At 41.1% G+C, this 17,642-nt stretch overlaps 2 protein-coding genes across 7 annotated transcripts in view; one reads left to right on the forward strand and one right to left on the reverse strand.

The window, feature by feature from the left end:
* Nucleotides 1-17,642, reverse strand: part of LOC308585080 (uncharacterized protein) — a 459,744-nt gene that overhangs the window by 179,089 nt on the left and 263,013 nt on the right. The gene's annotated exons all lie outside the window — the stretch shown is intronic.
* LOC308585489 (uncharacterized protein) lies at nt 7,801-13,230 on the forward strand. 2 transcript variants are annotated; one of them, XM_081191172.1, is made up of 2 exons: nt 7,801-8,100; nt 11,011-13,230. In XM_081191172.1, the coding sequence occupies exons 1-2, from the start codon at nt 7,979-7,981 to the stop codon at nt 13,055-13,057; spliced, it is 2,169 nt and encodes a 722-aa protein (XP_081047298.1). In that variant the 5' UTR covers nt 7,801-7,978; the 3' UTR covers nt 13,058-13,230. The 2 variants fall into 2 exon arrangements, with proteins under 2 accessions (XP_081047298.1, XP_081047299.1); XM_081191173.1 differs by having other exon boundaries at nt 7,808-8,100; nt 11,028-13,230.

Below are 17,642 nucleotides of genomic sequence, written 5' to 3' on the forward strand. Positions count from 1 at the left end.
AAAACACAGCGTATTTCAGACCTGATCTCTCTGTCCTTTTTTATTAACTTGACAACCTACAAATGTGTGCCTACCTATCCTATCAAGGCACCTCTTTGCAGGTGATACAGTTTTTAGCCACTCGTTTCCCAACCCATAATTAGAAAATGGTACATTTCACTCCAGTCACACCCCCTCCATCCCCATTCTCTATCCCCAAGTTCATACAGATGTCTTTTTGGATGCAATGAAACTGCTGCTATACATGCTCACAAACCAGAGAGATGTTGCAAAGTTTCACAGCTAGGCCAATCAAGTTGGCATTCCATAAGCAAAGGCAGCAGAGGAGTTAAGCAAAAGCTTACCTTTCAAACCCTGAACAGAGCTGTCTTTATGAGACCTACACCATCTGACAGGTTGCAGAATTTTCTCAAGTACAGTGCCCCGGGCAGGTGAGATTTTAATAGGTAGCAAACACCTGAAAGCAGGACTAGAAAACTCTAGGAAATAAGAAAGCAAACGAGTAAAATGTCTTCCCAGAGACACAGTCAGCTCTTGTGCATGGGGAATTACGAATGCTCTGGCTATAGACTTTTGTCCAAAGCTGTAGTTTTTTTCCCTCTCCCCCCTTTCTTTCTTTTCTCTCTCTCTCTCTCTCTCTTTTTTAGCGAAGCTAGATTAGTTCATACAAAACTCAACAATACAGCACTGAAACCCATTGTTGATATTCAACATTTTTCACATAGCGGAACAGAAGAGACAATACGGTATCTAGGAAACCATGGGCTGGATTACAAAGTGATGCTATCTCTTCCTTCTGGTGGGCCTGTAATCCTTTTTTTAACCTACCACAGCAAAATAACATGAAATACAATAACAAAAAAATTTAAAACCCCTCAGATCAGTCAGACTACAGTGCCTAAAAAAGAAGAAAAGCAAACCAAGGAAGGTTAAATTAGAATATTTTTTTGTCTATGAAATCAAAATAGATAGACAGATAAATATATAAATAAATAAAGGTAACCAAATGCTCTTATGTCATCTCATTTTGTGCTTTCACACCACTACAAAAAGCTGTTATTTGAGACACAGTTAAGATAGAGCATTATTCCCATGAAAGAAGTCAAGTAGCCTTAATGAAGTCAAGTATTTTAAAAAAAATGTTTTTATCAGTAATACTGAGATCCATGTATGGTCATTCTGTATTTTCAAATTTATTGTTATTTCTGTTTCCAGTGTAGCCATGTCTATTAACACATCAATCATAACACTCAAGAGCAAGCTCTATATTCTTTTAGGATGGATGGCAGAATAGTTAGGCTTCTTGTCAAGCTTATGGAAGATGTGATTGCACTTATATTCAGATTCTTCAATTTCCCAAATAATTGCTCCAGTTCACAACTAAAGTTGAATGTCTCTGGACAACCCTATTTTTCACTTGAAGAAAGTTGTCTGTATTTCAAATAATTCCCACAGCTCTCTGAACGTTATTGTTTATATTGCATTTAAACTCCCCACCCTTTCATACCACCACCCTCTGAGTCTCATTCCAGTTTTACTAACTCCAGTTCCCATGTTTTCCTCCAGACCCCAAATAGTCTAGGTAGCCACCGAAAGTGATTGTTCCTACCAGTTTCTTTTCATCACTGCTGCAATTGACCAATTGACAACTGATTGATGGTTATCTTTTCACTTCAACAATGAAAGAAATTACCATCACTATGGCTATGTACAGTAAATGCCTCCGGAGTAAATTACATGATTCTAAAATTCTCCTTAGCTCACTTAGTAAAACATCAACACAAAAAGTTTCTTTCTCTCTCTCTCTGCCTCTTTTCCAGTATTGCAGATTTGGCCTTCCCTGTCAGCCCCAGAAAAGAACTTGACAGCTTCTTTAAAAAGAGGAGTATAAAAGAACTCAAATAAGGGATGGCACAAGGCCTGCCTATGGCTTCCATTCTCTGCAGCTATTCTTTGCAAAGGGGGGGAAAAGTAGGCATGTGAGGAAAGATAAGCCATGTCAGAATACCCTGAGAATATTCCCAGTGACCTTGGAGTTTTGCTGTTTTCCCTTAACTATTCTGTGCTGGAAGAGCTTTTGAATTTTTGAACTTTACAAGTCCACTTAGGCTATTGCAAATATGTAGTGTTCAGTCCAGATACTCGTCTGCCTCTGCTCTGTCAATTAAATCACTCAGTGCTAATCCACCTTGACCAGCGTTTACCATGGTAATGAAAGTTACATCTTAGGAAAATTTAAAAATGAAATATTTGTCTAATTAATGAATTTGTATAGAACAAATATGTAAATATTTTAAAACAATGCTACATTCTCTCTCTCATCTCCTTGCAGCTTAAACTTAGGTGCATGTTGAAAGGGTTCTTTGCAATTCTCTAGTAAATCAAGTATTATACAGTTATAGGTACTGAGAGGTGGAGAAGGTTTGATTTTTTGAGGTACTCTCGATCCTTTAAGGAAAGAGAAGACTACAATAAAAGAAAAAGAAAATATGAATCCTGCAATTTCCTAAAATACTAGAATTTATTTAAAAACTTTTTTTAATGAAAATCACTTTTGTATTAAATTGAATTAATTAGAATTAATGTGAATGTAGGTTCAAACCACCTCCACCACACTTCAGGATGTCTGCTGGTCGTCAACCATACTGTCAGGCACCATTAGTCTTTGAAGTTGGAAGCTGGTTCTCTCGTTCCAACATACTGGAGGAGGAAACTGCAGGCCTTAACGCCTATCAAGAAAATCTTGGTAATGGGTGGGAAGTTACCTTTTTAATACAGGCTATCACATGACACCGGACTTCAATACCACACAACTTTACTATAAAATCTGATGCTATATAATCTATAAACTTCCTCAGCCCAGCAGTCTGATCAACTTGTTATGAGGACTTAGTATGGAATTGCCTAGCTGAAATCTACCATGCTGTATTCCTCCTGGTTTCCAAATACCATTCATATCTTTCAAGCTACTAAAATTATTTTCACTACCCATTTATCTATGGTGTATATACACAGGACAGATTTTCTTGGCTTGCCTCTCAACTTTTGCCAGTTCCTTGTTCCATTGTTCAGATTCACCTGTCTTCATTGAAGCCTCTGAAAAATTTCCAGAGGGAATGAGCATACCTGATGTTGGAAATAAGAAATAAAAAAGCTCATCTCAAGCATGTTGGATTGTGGAAGTGCTACAATGAGAGAGCTGGGGGTGAGGCAGGAGCTGATAGGCTCATAGTCCCAAAGCAAAACAATTCAAACACAAACAGTGAGTACTAACAAAGTATCAACAATGTACAATGCACAACAATGCGCACAATAACTCCCAAAGTATCACAGAACGCAAACATGTTTCAATATTGGTCTTCTGAATGGTCTCCATGTTTAGCATATAAAGCAAATGTGACCTTACAAATAATAAAACAAATTTTAAACACACAAACCAGATGTAACACCCCTAGCTGCAGATAGGAGTCATGAGGAATGAGCACCAAATCCTTTGATGACCATAAAGGTAAAGGTAAAGGGACCCCTGACCATTAAGTCCAGTTGTGGCCGACTCTGGGGTTGCGGCACTCATCTCACTTTATTGGACGAGGGAGCCGGCGTACAGTTTCCAGGTCATGTGGCCAGCATGACTAAGCCACTTCTGGCAAACCAGAGCAGCGCACGGAAACACCGTTTACCTTCCCGCTGGAGTGGTACCTATTTATCTACTTGCACTTTGACGTGCTTTCAAACTGCTAGGTTGGCAGGAGCAGGGACTGAGCAACGGGAGCTCACCCCGTCATGGGGATTCGAACCGCCAACCTACTGATCAGCAAGTCCTAGGCTCTGTGGTTTAACCCACAGCGCCACCCGTGTCCCTTCTTGATGACCATACCAAGCAGCTATTGTACATATATATGGTAAATAACATTAGGGACAGGATAGAGCCTTAAAGCTCAATTGCCACGGGGTCACTCAATGCTACTGTCTAGAAACAACTCTGCACATAAGAACGGAATCATTGTATTATTGTGGCCCTTGCCCCAACCCCCAAAATTGTTCCAGGAGTCAATGGACAATGGAATCAGCAGCTGCTGACAGACTCAGAAGAATCAGTAAGTTCACACTCCGCCCCTGAATCTTTCTCTTGAAGCCAGTCATCAACCAGCCTGACCAAAATGTTATCTGTGCCAAAAATGGGTCTGAAGCCAGATTGAAAATGTGGCAGTATAACCTGCTTCATCTAAGAATGTCTGGAGTTGGATGGCCACCCGCTCCCTCAAGAACCTTGGTCCAAAAAATGGATCTTGTCAGCTGGATGACAGTTACAGTGGTACCTCAGGTTAAGTACTTAATTCGTTCCGGAGGTCCGTTCTTAACCTAAAACTGTTCTTAACCTGAAGCACCACTTTAGCTAATGGGGCCTCCCGCTGCTGCCGCACTGACACGGCATGATTTCTGTTCTCATCCTGAAGCAAATTTCTTAACCTGAAGCACTATTTCTGGGTTAGTGGAGTCTGTAACCTGAAGTGTATGTAACCTGAAGCGTATGTAACCAGAGGTACCACTGTATTTAAAAACTCAGGGTACAGGAGCAGGTGCAGCACAACCCCTTTCAGGGCTGCAGGACCGACCTGGCCAATCCTTTCTGACAAGCTCTAATAAGCTGTGACAGGCAAGGGTCGAGAGGGTAAGCTGCACCACTTCAGGCACCAAGTTCACATCCTGCCACTGCATTAACTCAAATTGATCTCAAGCAACAGGGTCAGATAGTCCTCCAGACACTTCCAAAACTGTACTAATAGCAGTGCCAAGATTGGGATAAGTAGGGATGAGCGATTCCGTCGGTTTGGTTTCTCTCAGCTCCCCCCCCCCCCAATCTTAAATTCAGTTCTCCATATTTCCACATCGGCTTCTGGCTTTCTTATTTTACTGCCCTGGGAGAAATGGGAAGGTGCCATCCCTGCCCTCCCGCCACCAAAGCCTCACTTACTGGGGCTGTGCACTGGAAGCTGCCATCACGAGAAACTAGTGGTGGCGATCCTGCTGCCTGAGGTGGGTGCTCCAGTCCACCTCATAGGCAGGCCAGCTCTGAACCTATGTTACAATGGACATTTTAACCAATTTGCCTATGGACACAGTGCATCAAAATGCACGTTTTGATATGATTCTTAAAATACGTATTTTGATAAACTGACAGATTCCCAGTGTATACAACGCATACAAGATGGTATTTCAAGCTTCTTAAAGCATCAAACAATATCAAACAATATCTAGGAGGAATCGTCCCAGCACATGGACAGTCCAGCATAACTGAGCTTCCATTTATGTGCTTGCACATCTAAGAAATGTGGCTGAACAGCTGTAATTGTATTTCATTCTGAATGTACATCTAGAATCTAGTGGAGCAATTTTCTCTGAAAAGCGTTTCTCCTGCATTAATAGCTGAAGACTGATCAAGTAGTAAAGTGGGTTTTGAAGTTTTATCCCTTTACAATTTTCAGCAGAACAAATCACTTAGAAATTTCAAATTTCATTAATTAAATATGTGAGCAAGGACAACTACACAATGGCTGAGGTTTAATACAAGTCATACATCTCCTTCAGATTGAGGACAAACTATAAGCACGTCTATAATTTTTCTTCTTTGGATTCTGAGTGGAAAATGGAACATGTTAAGGCAACAGATTAAATAAATGGTTCTGGAATGAGAAATATATTCCTCCTCTGCAGCAGTGTATAAAAAGCACAAGACTCTAGAAGGTTTATGATTCTGTTTATGATAGAAAGTCTCATCAACCTTTGGTTCTTGTTATTTGTTTACTATGAAAATACAATAAAAGTTAAATCAAGGTTTGTAAAGTCCTTAACTATTATTACTGTTGTCATGATGATGATGATTATCATTTACATATTTTATTTCTGTCCAAGTTTTCCTTCTAAAGGAGTCCCAGGGTGGTTCTACAATATCATGAATGTAGTCCATACATAATAGGTGTTGTTTTTTTTGTAGCTGGCATCGGTCTGTTTCGAGAGACAATGGAGTAAGCCTCTGGGAGTGAAGTTCAACAGCCGCATTAAAGGTAAAGGTAAAAGGGACCCATGTCCATTAGGTCCAGTCGTGACCGACTCTGGGGTTGCGGCGCTCATCTCGCTTTATTGGCCGAGGGAGCTGGAGTACAACTTCTGGGTCATGTGGCCAGCATGACTAAGCCGCTTCTGGCGAACCAGAGCAGCACATGGAAACGCCGTTTACATTCCCGCTGGAGCGGTACCTATTTATCTACTTGCACTTTGACATGCTTTCAAACTGCTAGGTTGGCAGGAGCAGGGACCAAGCAACAGGAGCTCACCCCTTCGCGGGGATTCGAACCTCTGACCTTCTGATCGGCAAGTCCTAGGCTCTGTGGTTTAACCCACAGCGCCACCCACGTCACCAAAGTGACCACCACCCTGGGGCACAAGCCTGGGCAGTGTGTATGGAGCTCCTGAGCTGCTCAGACAACAAGATCCCCCCCCTTCTTGCCCTCACTCATGTGGACCAAAGGAAAGCAGAGCAATACATTTGGCACCAGTCTGGTTGCAGCAGTTGCCAGAAGGAGGCGTACAAAGTACCACCCAAACATCTTAGGGACTATACTCCAAATTTGTGTATGGTTTACTCCTTAGCCTTTTTTACTCCCGAAGATATTCTGCAAGGCAGAGGAGGTTTAGGATCAGAGTTTTCCTTCTCTTAGATGAGCTACCTTCCCAGGGAGACGAGCCCCAGCTGCCCATGATGAAAACACCTAAAACACCAGCAACATCAGGAGTCCAACAACACCAGTAGGGCCACAGGTTAGCCAGCCCTGCGTTGCGGAAAAGAGAGACAGTGAAACAGGCAAAGACCACCCCAGGGCCTGCTGAGGATGGATGCATGTATGTCGCCCGCTACAGGTTAATCTATCAGCAAATGTTCTGGGGAAATTTTACTCTATTTATTTATTCAATTTCTATGTTGCCTTTCAACTGAGGATCACAGGACGGTTTACAATATAAAAAACAAACAAGATTACACAACATAGTAACTAACAAAAACAACTACTCCCACCTCCAACAGTTTAAAAGGCCATACAGTAGACTGTTTAATTAACCAAAGGAAAGGATTCTGACAACATTTTCATATTTAAAAAAATTGTTTTAAAAAGTTGTAATCTAACGACAATCCACAATGGAAGGGTTTATATCCTGAAAGGCAGGATATAAATAATTGTAAGATTATTTTTTAAAATAATAAAAAATCCAACATTGTAATGCCATTATAGAAATCTATGATAACTTGGAATATTGTTTAGTTCTACTTGCCACAGCTCAGCCAATGAACAACTGCCCTAGAAGGAAATGTTACATTTGGAGCTTTCTATTATTATTTTTTCAAGGTGAGTTGTTGGGAGGGGCAATGACAGAGCTGTACAAAGTTATTCACGATGTTTAGAAACACTAGTGCCCATGGTTATCCAAGGAAGCAGAATGCTGGAGGATTCGGGTCAGGCAAAAGGGAGTACGTCTTTTCACAGTGCGTAGTAAAACTGTGGAATTTGCTCTTAGAAGAGGTAATGGTGCCCACCAACTTGGGTGGCTTTAAAAGAGGATTAGACAGATTCACGGAGGAAATTCATGAAAATATCAAGGTTATGCATTCAAAAAGCTAAAGTAATGATGTATCAAATAAGGAAATGAGTGTCATATCATAGCACAAATGTTCAATTTCTGGGAGCCATAGCCATGCTGCTATGGTTACCCAACAGCCTTCTAGAACTGGTGATGTCATAAAGATGTTCGTATAAAGGATTCAGTTTGCTATTGCCATACAAGCCACACTAGCTGTTAAATGTGGCCATTATGTTGCCAGTGGTCAACAAAATCCATTTTTTAAGAGCATAGAAGCCAAGCACTGGCTAAGAGTCAGTGTTCTTCCTTTCTAAGACTTTTATTTTTCTACTCTTTATTTTGGGGAATGAGTGAAGAGAGGGTTGTAAGTTGTGCAGATGCTATAGAAGAAGATGCAAATGCTGCTGGAGAAGAGCACACTTCTAGGTGTTTCCATGCCTCAGCCTTGTGTTGCTGCATCCCTAGAAGGTATGAATGGTTGTTTTTTTCCACACAGCGGCTGATTTGCTGGAAGACAAAGTTTAGAGATGGCATTTCCCAGATAACAGAACCAAGAAATGTTTAGAGAGCCATGAATTCAGGAGTGCCAGCTTGGCCCTGCGACCATGGGTGTCCGGGGCTGTGGGTGCCATGCAGTGTACATGGCCCTTGTGCCGAAATCTGTGGGTGCCCAGATCCTTCATGGGGAATTTTGTGGGTGCTCGGGCACCCAGGGCCCCAGGGAATAAGCACCTATGCATGAATTTAACAGTCTATAACAGAGCTTTCCAAACTTTCCATGTTGGTGACATGCATCATTTCGCGACACACTAATTCAGTTTTAATAGCAAACCAGAGGTTAAACTAACCCCTTTCCAGTCCCAGAAGGAGTGTGGGGAGTGTTCAAACAGACCTACACACTGACACCCAGTTTGGAAAGCTCTGGTCTTTGTTAAGCACTTACAAATTCTTACAAATTTATAATTAGGCACACTGGTTGAGGTCACTGCTAGGCTGTTATGATATTAGGATACAGGGCTGAAAAGAGATCCTCATTTCACCTCATGGAGAGCGAGAGACAGTTAACAATTAAACCAGAAGATGAAACAATAAAATAAAACATAAAGATGCTACAGGGCCCAATTTTGCATGGTGGTGAATCAAGAAGTAGAATGGAGAATTAAAATGATGAGGCAAAAAAAATTTCGAATCAGCTAACAAAATTGGGAAGTATTTGGCTTGGCAATTAAAGGAAAAAACAAAATATAATAGGTAGAATAAGGGATGGAGAAAAGATAGTGGAAGACCCCAAAGAGATAAGAAAGATGTTTCAGAAATATTATAAAGAATTATATAGAAAAGAGAAAGAGACAGATAATAGAATAGAAGAATATTTGGAAAAATACCAATTGCAACAGATTACGGAAGATGAAAAAGAACAATTAAATCAGACAATTACAGAACAAGAAATTCGGAAGACAATAAAAAAAATGAAAATGGGAAAGGCTCCGGGGCCAGATGGCATTTCATCTAAATATTATAAAACATTATGTGACCAAATAGTCCCAGTGTTATGCGAGGTCATGAATAACATCTTAAAAAAAGGAAAAATCCCAGCCACGTGGAAGGAAGCTTACATTACCTTGATCCAAAAAAAAGATGCAGATGGCTTAGAAGTTAAAAACTACAGACCCATCTCCTTGTTAAATAACGACTACAAAATACTTGCTGATGTATTGGCGGAAAGATTAAAAAGACTTTTAAATGGGAAAATTCACAAAGATCAAGCAGGCTTTCTTCCGGGAAGACAACTGAAAGATAATGTAAGAAATGTCATAGAAATTATTTAATATTTAGAGAATAGGATAGACAAGCAAGCGGCATTGATATTTATTGATGCCGAAAAAGCATTTGATAACATCTCCTGGAGATTTATGAAAGAAAATCTAAAAGCAATGGGAGTTGGAGAAGGGTTTGGAAAAGGAATTGAAGCCATATATCAAGATCAAAAAGCCAAACTCATAATAAATAGCAATATATTGGAACCTTTTGATATCGCTAAAGGGGCTAGACAGGGTTGCCCCCTGTCTCCCCTGTTATTCATAACAGTATTAGAGGTTTTTAACAAGGGGCTAAGAGAAGCATCAGAACTGAAAGGGATCAAGGTAGGAAGTAAAGAGTACAAAATTAAAGCATTCACGGATGATCTAGTGTTAACATTAGAAAAGCCAAAGAAGAGTTTACAAGAAGCCTTACAGAGACTAGAAGAATTTGGCAAGGTGGCGGGACTCAAACTTAACAAGAATAAGACCAAAATGCTGACAAAGAACATGACCAAGGAAGAGATAGAGGAACTACAACAAAGATCTGGAATTACAGCAGTTAAGAAAGTTAAATACTTAGGAGTATGGATTACAGCAAAAAATATAAACTTATACAAAGACAATTATGAGGCAGCATGGAGGGGTATTAAAAAGGACCTAGAAATATGGGATAGATTAAAGTTGTCATTCTTGGGGAGAATATCCGTGATTAAAATGAATGTTTTGCCCAGAATGTTATTTCTATTCCAAACTATTCCAGTAATTAAAGGTCTAAAACAACTTAAAGAATGGCAAAAAACATTAGTAAGATTCGTCTGGCAGGGAAAAAACCCGAGAATAAAAATGAAAATCTTGGTGGATAAAAAAGAAAAAGGAGGTTTTTCCCTGCCAGAACTGAGTCTATACTACGAAGCGGCATGTTTAACATGGGTGAAAGACTGGATAAAATTAGAAAACACCGATCTCTTAGACTTAGAAGGTTTTGATAATAGGTACGGGTGGCACTTGTACCTGTGGTATGAGAAGGTGAAAGTTCACAAGGGTTTTCTAAACCATATAATCAGAGGATCAATATTTCAAGTTTGGGAAAGAAACAAAGACCTATTGTCTTTGACAGCAGCCAGAAATATGTTAGCTCAGAATTGGAAAACAGACATAATACCGAATATAATGGACTGGCAGGTTAAAATGATGGACTATGCAGAACTGGCCAGACTATCAGGAAAATTAAGAGATCAGGACGAGCAGAAGTTTCAAGAAAATTGGAGTAAATATTTGATGTATATAAAAAACAACTGTAAATCTTTGAAGACACTGGAAGGGTTGGAATAACTCTTACAGCGTGTAGTTGATAATAAGATATATAGAGTACGTGATATTAGAACTTTATTTGATACTTACCAAAGAAATAGAGGGAAGTCAGAGGCATGATAGAGCCTAAGTTAAATATGTAACCTATATATGTGTAATTTATGAATGTATGTATGTGTACTGAAAATCAATAAAAATTTAATTTGCAAAAAAAAAAAAGAGAGATCCTCATTTCAGACCCTATTTATATCTTGTATGTTGACAGGCGGTTGTACTTGCCAGGGAGGAGACCCAAGGACAGAAAGAAGAAAAACGAGAAAAAGAATTATCCTGAAGATCTATCCTGTGATGTCACCATGTTTGAGCAAAGACAGCAGAACATGGGTCAAGACTATTGGAAGATGACACCTGCAGGTGACGTGGGTGTACAAACAGAGGCTATCAAGCCAGCTTTGACAGTATGTACCCAGCCCTATGACAGAAAAATTCAAGATCCCCATATACCTATGCCTTTAAGTGATATATTTTTGGAAGAAAAGCAAGGAGAATGTGATGAAAAAACAAGTGCAAATACTTTCCAAACGCCACAACAAAAGGAGGGATCAGATAATATGAGTGTATTATCTTTGGAAAAGGTAAAGAAAAAGGTAGTGGGTGCAAAATTAGAGGGTGATCCCTCTGAAGAAGGGAAGGAGTATCTAATTATGGCAGCTGAAGAAAGCAGACAACATAGAAAATCTGAATTGCTGAGTGCAGTGCTCCAAGAAGTAACCGATGAAAAGGAACAACAAAAAGGAAGAGGTCATGCAGGGATTATATTGGAAGGTTTGCCCTGTAAGAAGGACCAGAAGCGGAGTCACCAAGATGTGCCATTTCAGGAGCTGCAGCAGGCTAGAGAACTAGAAACAAACAGTACATTGACTGCCAGTGAAAACAAAACTCAAGAGGAACAAAACACAAGTATTGATTCCAAGGGCACAACTTCTTTGCAGGAACTGTTCAACCAACCAGCTGTACCATGCAATGAGAAACAGCAGGTTGGGAGGCAACAAAAACATGGTATGGGTATCACCCATAACATGGAGAAACCAGTGTTCTGGAGTCAAATAAATCCTGTATCTAAAGGAGATGTTCACAAGGAGAAGCAGGCTTACAAAGCTAACCAGGAGGTACAGCAGCCTGTGGAACAAAAATACCCAGATATTTTGTCTACCATGTGTGGAAATGATGAACAAGAACAGCCAGAAGTACAACAGCTTTTAGATTTTGTAAGAGAAACTTCCTCCAATGAGATAAACTTGTTTGACCAAGAAGACCAACTGCCTATTTTACCCAAAGCTATGAGCTTTCCATTGGAGGACACAACCTGTGAGAAGGAACAGGAAGACACACAAGCTTTCAGAAGCTCAACATTAGAGAGCTTTCTCAGCATGTCAGAAGATCATCAGTATGTTCCCCACCAGAAGGATCTACAAGCTGTTGCAAAAGAAAACATAACTAAATTGCCCCTGGGTGTAGCTTGCACAATGGATCTGCAAAAACTAGCATATATAAACAGTTTGCCTCAGGATGTTGTTACTCATGTTGCAAAGCAAAAACACTCAGATGCACAGCAGCTTCTTTTACTGGAACAAATTAGCACATACCATGATGAAAAGGAAATGCAAGAAGGTCTAGATTATGCACATTCCGGATGTAAGGGCACTGCCTATACTGAAGAACAGGAGAAGCAAAAGCTCAGTGCATCAGAACATACTCCTACACTTCCTGACAACCTAAGCTATGAGAAAGAACAGCAAAGAAAATTGGACTGTGGGGATTCTGGGTCTGAGGGCACCTATGACAAGGAGGACCAGGACCACCAGGGTACTCTTTACTTAGAAGTGCAACGGCCTCTAGGACTTGCAAAGCTGAGCTCCTTGCCTCTGAGTGGGACCTCTGAAGAACTGTGCGTAAGAAAGGACAACCTATACACTGGCATTCTTGAAATACCCTCCCTGAATGAAGAGCAAGAAGCTGAGGACGATGAGAGCAAGGTGCATATGCTTGCTTCCTCCAAAGACAACGCAACAGCGCAGGAACAAGAAGAACAACCACTTCCTATGCTCCCACAGGCAGGACGCAACACAGAAGGGGAGCAACTGGAGACATGGCATATCCAGAAGACAATATCCATACCGTATGAGGAGCAGCAGGAAAGGGAACAACTGAACCTGGGCATGACCTGTGAGGAGCATCAGAAGAAGGGAAAATGGGGTCTGTCAAGCACCACATTCCCTTCTACTACTAAGGAGGATGAGGGGCATATGTAAGGTGATCATTTCCTTCATATGAGGCAAAATCCTCAAAATTACTACTTTTGCTGTCTCAGAAACTACCTCCACTGAAATATGAAAGCTGAAGAGAGATTACTTCTTTTTAAGTTTTGCACAAAGGTACAGTTTATATGTAGATTAAGTCAAAAAGTAAACAAAATTGAAAATAATTGCTGTGGTGATGACTATTTGTTGAGCCCATTTGGTTCATAGTGTAGGCTACTACAACATTTCAAGGGAACTAAATGTTAAAAGGATCTGGATCAGATCAGTGGGAAGTTTTTGGAATACATGTACGGAGTTTATACTCAGAGGCAGTAACTAATGAGAAAAGCTACAAACCCATAATACTACTAGATTTTAGCACACTAATGTTAAGAATGATGACCAATCCTCTTGCTGCATAGTTCCAATGTGTTAGACGTTTGGTGAGGGAGTAAACATGGATCCCATCTGGAAAGCCACAGCCAGTTGTAGCTTTCCAGAAATTCTGTGCATAATGAAAAATCTACATATAAAATTGTCATGTGCTGTGACAGGATGATTGGAGACTGTCATCTGGAAGCGAGTCTTTAGCTATTGGCTGTCCAGCTGGCATAGGCTTCCCGACCATTACCTTTTTCAGTGCCTCTGGCGGGACGAATTTGTTAATCCGTGGGTAGGAAAAATCCATGCCAAACTTCTGAGCATCGGAATTTCCCCAGCGGACTCCCTAAAGATGAACTTACGCTCAGCTAAAAGCCTCATTGAGCAAAGATTAGCAGACATTGAAAATCAACACAACCTTGCCAGAGGTGGGGGTGTCTGCTCCCCCAGGTATCACGGAATAACCCCACCACTTGACCTTCCATCATACATGTCATCTCTTTCATCAGTACCACACCGACTTGCATTTATTCGTGCAAGGTTCAATGTCCTTCCATCGAACCTGCTGAGCCACAGATTTTCCAAGGGTTTGGTGTCTCCGCTATGCGTGTGTGATGGGAAAACTGTTGAATCTCTTCCACATATAATGTTCAACTGTCCCCTACATAGCATAGCCAGGACTAAATTCCTGGGCCCTGCTTTACTGCGCTTGGTTAGCAGGCCTGTTGAGTCACACGCCGCACTGCTTTTGCAGGATACAGATCCTTCTGTTACTCTGCAGGTGGCGAGATTCCTGAATGCGGTTATCTCACACGCAAAAACCACCAAAAAACAACAACAACATCAAAATCTAATCGGACAGTTATGATGAGAGTGCATGTCGGATCTCGTCTTCAGTTTTCCTTTTTCTGTGAACCGTCCCTTGGAGCTCTCCGGGCCACATCCTGTTATTTGGCTCTGCCCAATGACCCACCCTTGCATCGCAGTGTTCACCTTCTGTTGTCAGATATTTCGGTTTTTAAACCTTTGTGCTTTTTTATGTTTGTACATATTTTATGGGCTAATAGCCGTAAATAAATAAATGAAATGAAAAGATACAGGATGAATCCCCCCCCTACTGTTTGTAGATAGCTTTGCTTGAACTATTTACCCAGAAGTCTGAACTAAGTCAATTTATTTTTGGGGTTTTCTGATACTCTCCCCAAGGACATAGAGACTTCTTCTATGTCTTAGTGCAGTGGTTCCCAATTAGCTAATTAGTGAGGACCCCCAATTTTTCAAAAGCCAAGTCGTGGGCAGCCTGCTTATGAAAATTTTGATAACTCTGTGCTAGTTACCTCTGCAAAGCAATTTTTTGAACAAAATGTGGTGTAGCCCCTAATAAGCAAAGGATTTTAAGTATACTAAAAAACAGAGTAGGGCTGAGTGATATCTGGTTTTCAACATTATGATATATCAGCAGCTAAACCGCAATATTTTGATATATCACTATATCTGAAATTAGAGATCAGGAGTGGGAATGAGGGAAGAAGCAGCCGTGGAGATTGGTTGGGTGGCAGGAGAGGAAGTGGCGTCACCTCCACCACATGGTTTGAGTGGGAGGGGTGAGGGTCAGTGGCAAAGCTGCACACTCTGGCACCGGGGGCGGAGAGCAGGCAGGGACGCGGCTGGTGCACATCCCAGGGGGCGTGGCATATTGCCCGCGAGGGCATGGTGTGCATCCCAGGGGCGTGGCGCACCACCCGCGGGGGGGTGGCCTGCATCCTGGGGGCGTGGTGACCTCCCGCAGGGGCATGGCACCCAGCGCGGTGGGGGGTCTCCTGGCCTCCCACCCCACCCCACCCCGTCTTTTATTTTGCCTGTCCTGTCCTGTATTTTGTCCATCCAAAGGTGGCAATCCTAGCCAGTCCATATCTCACAGGAATGTTGTGAGGATAAAAAGGAGTGGGTCACACATGCTGTCTTGGGCTCCTTGGAGTTAAAACAGGATATAGATGAAAATGCTACTACTAAATTATCACAAAAGTCAGTAAAAGCCCAAGGAATCAGGATGTGAATGTTTAATGAAATTTTGTCATGAGAACAAAATTAATTTGGTTTGCACACATGACTCGACACCCTTATACGACAGATGTGTTCGGTTTAAATCAAGTTGAATAAAAAATATTTAAAGTATGCACAACTAAAACAGCTCCTGCTGGGTTAATAGAGTTTAAAAGAACTGCTATGAGAGTGCCTAGAATAAGAATAAAATGCAACTGTTCATAAATAAGTAGAATCCATTTCACACTTTATCCCTGGAGACAAGAAGTTATGAGCTCAAGATTTGTTTCTCCTTTATTTGAAATAGCTCATGCAGTTTGGATTTTGGAAAATAACAACAACATTTGTGCGACTTCGTTTCATATTTACACCTGCCAGGTATTTGACTACAGGCTTATTTGATTTCTTTGGGAAGATTTTCACTCCCCTGGTGTGCGAGTGAAGCAATAGCAAGATTGTGAAATTTACAAGTATCACATAATGTGTTTATTATGGCTATTCCTCTGTCACGGCAGCCAAGGAACCCCTTTGGGGCTAGATAAAAAGTTTGCCAAAAATAAAATTCAAATATCCTTTGAATCAAAACAAGATAAAAAGAAGATCTACGCCACCACTGTCAATGCTGCCACTTCCAAAACATATGCTCCAATAAAACATGAAAGCTTTGGGGGCCTGCTTTTTGCAAGCTTCAGTAGCTTGCGCTTCCTTCCCCTCTCCCCCCCATGATCTATTATTAAAATGCATCGCCTGAATTTGCGTACTAAATGGCATGCTACACATTCTCAATGATCTCCAGTTTATTTAAAGGAGCATTATCATCTTCAAACAACTTATTAGAGAAGATGGAGTTCTTTATCCAATGCAGTCATTTCTCGTGCTATTTGTTCATAAACAAGACACCAGATATAAGGACATCCAGCAGAACGTCTGACAATATACAGCAATAATCAAACGAATACAAAAGGGAGGCACAACTGCCAGAAAACACTCAGGTGCCAGGAAATCACCCCACCACCACCACCCTCTACTCACCCACTAGCTGAGAGCAATCCCCTCCAATGCTCAGAGTCCTCACCGCAACTCAGTAAGGGGGAACCATAACCTGGGAAGGCTTGGAACTAGCTGAAGGCTTTTGTCTCATTGTGATCTTCAGGTGTTGTGTGCTTGGATCAGAAAATAAACTGGGGCAGGTTTGCCCTTTCCTACCATGTTCCACACACGAACCTTTTTAAAGAGCTCTGTTTGTACCCCAAAAGAGATGCAACATTATGAATAACTAAAAGCGCGTTAAAGGCTTTTAAAGTATAGATGTGGGTAAGTACTTAGTTCACATGAAGACCCATTAAATGAATAAATGCATCTAGCACTCTTTCAGATCTCCTAGTCTGCACAATGGCACAATTACTAGTTGTTGTTATTGTATCTTCTGTGGAGAATATTTAAATACATAACTCTCCTTGATGTGTAGATATTACTCCTAAAAAAAATATTTTGATGGTTGATCAAGAACACACCCTTAACTGATATAATCAACTCTAAGCTATAACTGAACAATAAAGGTGTGTGTGTGTGTGTGTGTGTGTGTGTGTGTGTGTGTGTGTTAAAAAGAACAGATCCTTGACCACATCATCCATGATTTGGGTTTGAGTCCAACCACCCCAGGGCTATTTTCTTTATGCCTGCTCCACAATTACAGATTCCCTTTTGCTTGAGAAGCTGGAGATTTCCAAAACATGCACAAAACTTGTTTTTGTCACAGCAGCATCACTGCATGGACGGGGGAGCGCTGACAAGATCACAGACACTTGGGCCACCATACTACATAAGAAGAGACTGCTGGAACACGCTAATGACCCATCCTGTCCAGCATTCTGTTATCACAGAGGCCATCCAGATGTCTGTGGAAAGCCTCCAAGCAGGATCTGAGCACAAAAGCACTCTCCCTTCTCCAGCAACTGGTATTCAGAAGCACACAGAGTGGAGCCATCATCCTTAGTGGTCACTGATTTGTTAGTGGTCCATGAATTGTTGGTGGCCATGTTGGTGGCCATCACTCTTGTGGGAACAAATTCCATAGTTAACTATGTGCTGTGTGAAGAAATACTTTCTTTTTTCTGTCCTGAACCTTCCAACATTCAGCTTCACTGATGTCTCCCAGTTCTAGTGTTATGAG

The sequence above is a fragment of the Podarcis bocagei genome (assembly GCF_964188305.1).
Source record: "Podarcis bocagei genome assembly, chromosome: 4".
NCBI lineage: Eukaryota > Metazoa > Chordata > Lepidosauria > Squamata > Lacertidae > Podarcis > Podarcis bocagei.